Source organism: Saccopteryx leptura, chromosome 5 (assembly GCF_036850995.1).
Source record: "Saccopteryx leptura isolate mSacLep1 chromosome 5, mSacLep1_pri_phased_curated, whole genome shotgun sequence".
Classification (NCBI taxonomy): Eukaryota; Metazoa; Chordata; class Mammalia; order Chiroptera; family Emballonuridae; genus Saccopteryx; species Saccopteryx leptura.
In genome coordinates, this window is record NC_089507.1 from 57,585,474 (window position 1) to 57,591,473 (window position 6,000).

The 6,000-nt window shown below is 39.2% G+C and overlaps 1 protein-coding gene across 3 annotated transcripts in view; it reads right to left on the reverse strand.

The window, feature by feature from the left end:
* Positions 1-4,611, reverse strand: part of NUP54 (nucleoporin 54) — a 28,329-nt gene extending 23,718 nt beyond the window's left edge. The window contains exons 1-4 of one of the 3 annotated variants that reach the window (XM_066387243.1): positions 4,479-4,607; positions 3,656-3,817; positions 647-733; positions 407-556 (exon numbers count right to left, since the gene is read on the reverse strand). In XM_066387243.1, the coding sequence (XP_066243340.1) occupies positions 407-556; positions 647-733; positions 3,656-3,817; positions 4,479-4,545 (466 nt within the window). In that variant the 5' untranslated portion in view covers positions 4,546-4,607. Of the gene's footprint in view, positions 1-406; positions 557-646; positions 734-3,655; positions 3,818-3,955; positions 4,284-4,478 lie in introns of those variants that run through there. The other 2 variants (XM_066387244.1, XM_066387241.1) reach the window with 2 other exon arrangements.
* Positions 4,612-6,000: the final 1,389 nt, after the last annotated feature.

The following is a 6,000-nucleotide window of genomic DNA, read 5'->3' on the forward strand; positions in this document are numbered from 1 at the left end:
AAATAAATAAAATGCTTCCTTTTTTATTGCTTCATATTCATTCTGAAATATCCCCTAATTTTTGTGAGCAGTATATATTATTCATTAAGCTGTTTTTATGCAGTTTTCCATATTTGTGTTTTTTGGGGGTTTTGTTTTTTTTTTAGCAACAACAGAAATTTGAATGGAATGATACTAAACACAGAGGATTTATAATCCTAATCATGTCAATCAGTCTTCTCCCCAGTTACCATCATATATACACATGAAAAACAGCTGTTGGAATCCTGTGGAATATAATATTTATAACTCTTTAAAAATAAAATTTATAACTCTTGTAATGCATTAAAGTGTTTTGAACATACACTCAAAAAAGTTAGCAATATAGTTTTAATTTTATATTGGAAAATGAATACCTCATACTTACTAGTTTGTTGTTGCTGCTGCTGCTGTGTATTAAATCCTCCAAATCCCAGTCCAGTTCCCAAACCAGTACCTAAACCAGTACTACTTCCAGTTGTTGTGCCAAAACCAGTACCAAATCCAAAACCTTTGTTCTGGGTACCACCGAAGAGTCCTTTGAATGAAAAATTGAAATTGCCTAAATTTAAAAAATCTGACCTCTAGCTCATTTACTTCTACAAATGACTCAATATTGTTCTCTTACCAGTAGAGCCTGTGTTAGTTGGAGCAGAAAAACTGAATGCAGAACCTGCTGTTGTAGTAGGTGCTGTGCCAAATCCTCCAAACCCACCTAATTACAAGTGGATAAAGAAAATAAAAAGAATTTTTGTATACATAAGGTAACTTCTTTTTCAAATTATAAGTAACTGCTACATATAAAGACAAAATATATTGATCTAATTTTCCTTTTTCTACTTTGAACATCATTAAAAAAAATATTCTACTAATCAAGAAGTCAATGTTGCAAGAACTACGCAACAAAGTAATTTAAACTAGAATGCCACAATGCAATATATACCTTTCAACTAACAGGGTGATTAACAGTTACAGCTGACATAATATATTAAGCCTACTGCCATTATGTTTTAACAAACTCTAAAATGATTACATATATATTCTGCTCACAAAAATTAGAGGATATTTTATTGCTTCATATTCATTTTGAAATATCCCCTAATTTTTGTGAGCAGTATACTTCTGGAGTAGGGATCCCAAATTCAAGTGTCTACAAGATTTAGTTTGATAACATTAATGAGTGGTGGAACTGTTCAATATGAACTATGTTTTTAAAAATGGCATCAGTTCCTAAATTCCAGCAGACTACTGATACAGGAGAATGGTAGTTGAGCAGTGTTATATATACATATATTCTTCCAAAAGAAATAGAAGATCCAGATTTTTGAAATGAAATTTACAGAATTTTTAACCCTAATTCAATTGGTTTTGTTTTGTGTTTTTTTGTGGGCTTTTTCCTGCAACTAATTCAAATGCTTTTAAAACAGTGTGCCAAACACATCATAATAGCAGTGTGTTGCCAATTTGCAATCTTGGCTTTGGTCAATTAATTTATATTCTTCTTTAGCTTATATTCCTACTTAGTTTCCACTGAGACTAAGCAACTTTTCAAAGAAAACATACCAATACACTGACCTCTATACAACAAGAATGTGTTTCATGAAGGATAGAAAAAAAACCCCCACAAGTGGCTATCACAAGCCTCTGTGGTATCTATCAGTTTGGCAACTCGGACAGATATAGAAATTCCTTTTTTTGTGTAAGTCTAGAAACAAAATTAATCTTAACTATATCTAACTTGACATAGGAATGGAATAAAATACTAGCTAATCTAAAATTGTATTATGTTGTTCCCTTGTCAGTCTTTACCTGATTACCAATGTGATGCCAAAAAAACTTTTAAGACAGATGTTTGAACCATTAGTGTGCTCTGAGCTCTGCTGCAAGTTTTCTGGGAGTCTAACTTTTAATTTCATATATTTTTGGCGTAAGAGACAGAGATTCATCAATACTGCAACACAGAAGATATAAGGAGGAAAAAAAGCCAACCTTTTGATATTTATTATATAATTCTGATATGGAAAATTAACTCAGTAGACTGCATGTTGTATGCAGGTACAACCACTCTATCTACTTGTATGATATGTTCTAGTGCAGTACTGCAAAACTAAACATTTTTGATACTGAACACTGTTCTTAATCTTTTTCATTACTCCTCACTTCCATAGAAAAACAAGGACATATGCTGAATTGGCTACCTAATAAAAATAGCCATAATCGTATCATGTATTTTATCATGTTTATCATGAATAGTGGATCTGCAAGGATATAAAATTAAAAACCAGACAAAAATTTCTATCAACCCTCTGCTGAAGGCAAAGTTAATGAACATATGTATATAAGAGTAATTAAAACACAATTATATTAGCACTTCAAAACTTAACAATGATAACTCCAAATGAACATAAAATCAAGCAAATTCCAACATATTTATTATTGTTGATGAATTATAACTGGGTGACTTTGTCAGGAAACAGAAATTTGAAAATAATGTTTCTGTTTTACCCAGTGCCAATTTTAAGCAACCAGAGAAAAGTAAATATACCAAATGATAGTAATACATAATCACTTTAAATATATCTTAATAATAGATTATTTTATCTTTGGAATTTTTAAGTATTCCTTAAAATGTTTTCAAATCAGATGCTAAGATGATACAATACAGTAATAAGTGAGTGCACAAATTACCAGGCTTCCCAAGTAAGTTTCAGGGAATAAATAACTTTGAAGGAAGTTTATCAAATGCATATAATTGGCATGGGCATAAGTGGCATAATGTAAGAGAATATGGACAATAAATTCATATACGAGCAGCTGAGGAACAAGATTTTTCTATCGGGTTTTTGTCTGTAAAATACCTATTTTAAATTTATACTATACACACTTCACCTGAAGTTTGTGTTTTGCAAATTTTACAATGAACTTTAAACAATCCATCTAGATAGTAAAATCTTCACCATTATCTTTTTTTAATGCAAAGATGTCTAGCCTACTTTTAGAACTCAATGCTGACAATAAATTAAATTGCACTCTCTGATCATTTCTTAAAATTTTTAGGAAAGAATGGGGATTCTTTCTATAATTACATATCTTACATAAATGTATACTAATCTGCTGAGTTGAACAAAGAAATGCCTTATTATTATACATGTTAAAAAATAAGACAGGTTACTGCTGTTCGTATAAGACTTCTCTTGGAAAACACAAGGACAATCAAATGGAATTCCAATGAAAGATGCAGAAAAAAATGGGGGAGAAAAGTGACTGCAGGAGTCCAAGAAACCCAGGAAAATGGTCCTGATTACTGAGCTTTTACTTTGGAAGAGGTATCTAATAATTTGGAAAATATGTTCTATTCAAAAATACTAATCCATTCCAAATTCTTACCACTTGGAAATTATACCCTGTTCATTAAGTACGAATTTAACAAAGGAATAGTATGACTTGCAAGACTTCACCAAACCAAATCTCTTAAGACAGTCAAAACTTCACACAACTGTTACTGATTCCACGTTAGGATATAAATTTCCTTTTCTTAACAGCCAAGTAGCTGTTCTTTACCAAATTTTAGGAATCACTAAATGTTCTTGGACTCCAGCTCCCAGCATTCGTTACACATACGACCCGCAGTATCTACCTGCACTTGCCAGACTGTTACCAAAATTGAACGGAGTCGCCGAGGTAGTAGGAACACCGAAATTCCCAATATTAAAGTTCACTGCAGGATTAGCAGTTAATCCGAAACCCCCAAAATTAAACCCACTGGCGGTGGAGTTGGCAGTCTCAAGCCCACCAAATCCTGCTAGGCGTGTAGGCAAAGAAACAAACAAACAAACAAAATTTAAAAGGGGAGAGGGGGAAGGAGAAAAAGAAAAGAAAGCAAGACAGGATTAGAAGAGTCTGTAGGAAGTTTCACAGAAGTGAACAAAAGACAAACCTTTACTTCGCTCCAAACGAGTTAAGAAAGCGAAGATGGAGACAGGAGGGAGGAGCAGGAGCGAGAAGTCCTCTAGCGAGGGCCTAAGGAGCCGGGGCGAAGGCTCCCGCCCTCGGGAGCCGGGACGGAGGAGCCGTGGGGCAGCGCCCGGGACCCCAACCCTACTCCCTCGGGGCCCAGCACCGAGCCCCGCGAGCGTTCCCGCCGGCACGGGAAGCCCAGGTGCGCAGAGGGCGGGGCTCCGGTCTCTCGGAGCCCAACTCCCCAGCGGCGGGAAGCGAACCCGCGGAGGGCAGGGCCCAGCAGTGACCATGCGCAGCGTGCGAGCTCCGGGTTGGGCCTCGAGTCCCCCGCGGCCGCCTTAGGAGCCGCCCGGACCGGCTCTGCTGCCGCCCGCCCTTTTCCAAAGCCCTTAAGTCTCCGCGCCTGCCGTAAACCCCAGGATCCCAAAGCCCGAGATTCAAACCGAGGCGGACCAGAAGCCTCCCTCCTTCCCAGGAGAAGGTCTGGGGGAATCACTCACCCGCGGGGGCTGCGGGGGCTGCAGCGGTGCCGGAGGTGCCTGAGGGAGCCCCAAAGTTGAAGGCCATGTCGCGGGAGCAAGGGACCGGAAAGCTACTCCCGCGACACTCGGGGCACTGCGCATTTAGGTCCGGCGGAGAAACCTCCCCCAGATCTCAGAGTTCCGCCTCTTTTCTGGCCTAGCCTACGAGGCCCGGACGCAGGAAAGGCGCAGGAGGTGGGATGGAAAGGGAACGCCCCCCGCCCTGCCCGTTTCCGGGCGGCTTTCTGTGTGGTCTAGCGTCACAACCAAGGTGAAGTGCTGTGTGCTTAGTCGAATTGTGCCGCCTGGGAGCCCTTAGAAACCACCTTAGGAAGGGCCCTTTGGAAAGGTGTGCAGATAAATGTGTGTAATGAAGACAGGGTAGGAAAGAGCCAAATCTTTATCCTCCATAGTGGGAAGCCAATGGATAATGCTAAAACTGGAAATTTAGGCAGCAGTGTGTCATGTAGAGTCATGGGAGTAAAAAAAATTTTAGTGTGTGTGTGTGGTGGGGGGGCTAAAAGTAGTGCCTCTGAAAATGATGTAAGCCAGTGGCCGTGGCTACCATCACAGCAGCCCAGCCCATGCAGGCTCGCTTTGGAGTCGGACAGTCGGTAAAGAAACACCGGAGCCAAGAACTGATGGGCTGTCATCTTTAATTCTAGCTTGCACCCGGCGGGCAAGTAAAAACACACACTGGGTTCCAAAACCCACTCACATTCAGTGCTCACAAAGCTACTGACTTATCCGAGTTTCCTAGAATCAAAGGTTTCTAGCTCACCAGACTTATTCACCTCTGTTCCCCTTCTCCTTCCTTCTCCAGCATCAAACTGCACAAACTGGCCTCTCACTCAATACTCCGCCATCTTGGCTGCTTCTCCTGGCCACATGGCCTCTTTCTGCTCTCCTCTCTGCTCTCTCCTCTAATGATAATCTCAGGAACCAAGAGCGCAAACTCTTGTTCTGCCCCCATTTTATAGTGTAGATTCAAAACCTTTAATCCAATATACAAAATAGGGAAGTCTCTAATACAAAGTCACTTCTCCGAGGCATGATTGGATTGTACCACCCCACATCAAAAAGGGTAGGAAAGGCTTAATCCCAAAACCAAGCCTACAAGGATTCTGCCTGCCCACAGCCCATGGCCAACACACATTAATATCACCTGGGTAACGGCCTCCACGTGGGCAGCGCCATCTTTAACAAAGTGAGCATAATATATTTTATCTGCCCAACAGATGTCTCTAGGTTTTTAAAAATATAACAAACCCTGTAGAATTATTTGATTCTTTAATCTGTATGCTTGTATAACTTTAATAAAAATAAAAACAAAAAAACCCCACCATTGTACCTATCAAAATGACAAATGTCCCTGAAGCTCGAAACGCTATCTTGTAAATGATTTAGCAAGATTATGGAATGCAAAGTTATTTGTTATAGCATTATTTATAAAAAGAAATTATTGGAAAACTGATTTGCTTAAATCATTAAATTATACAAA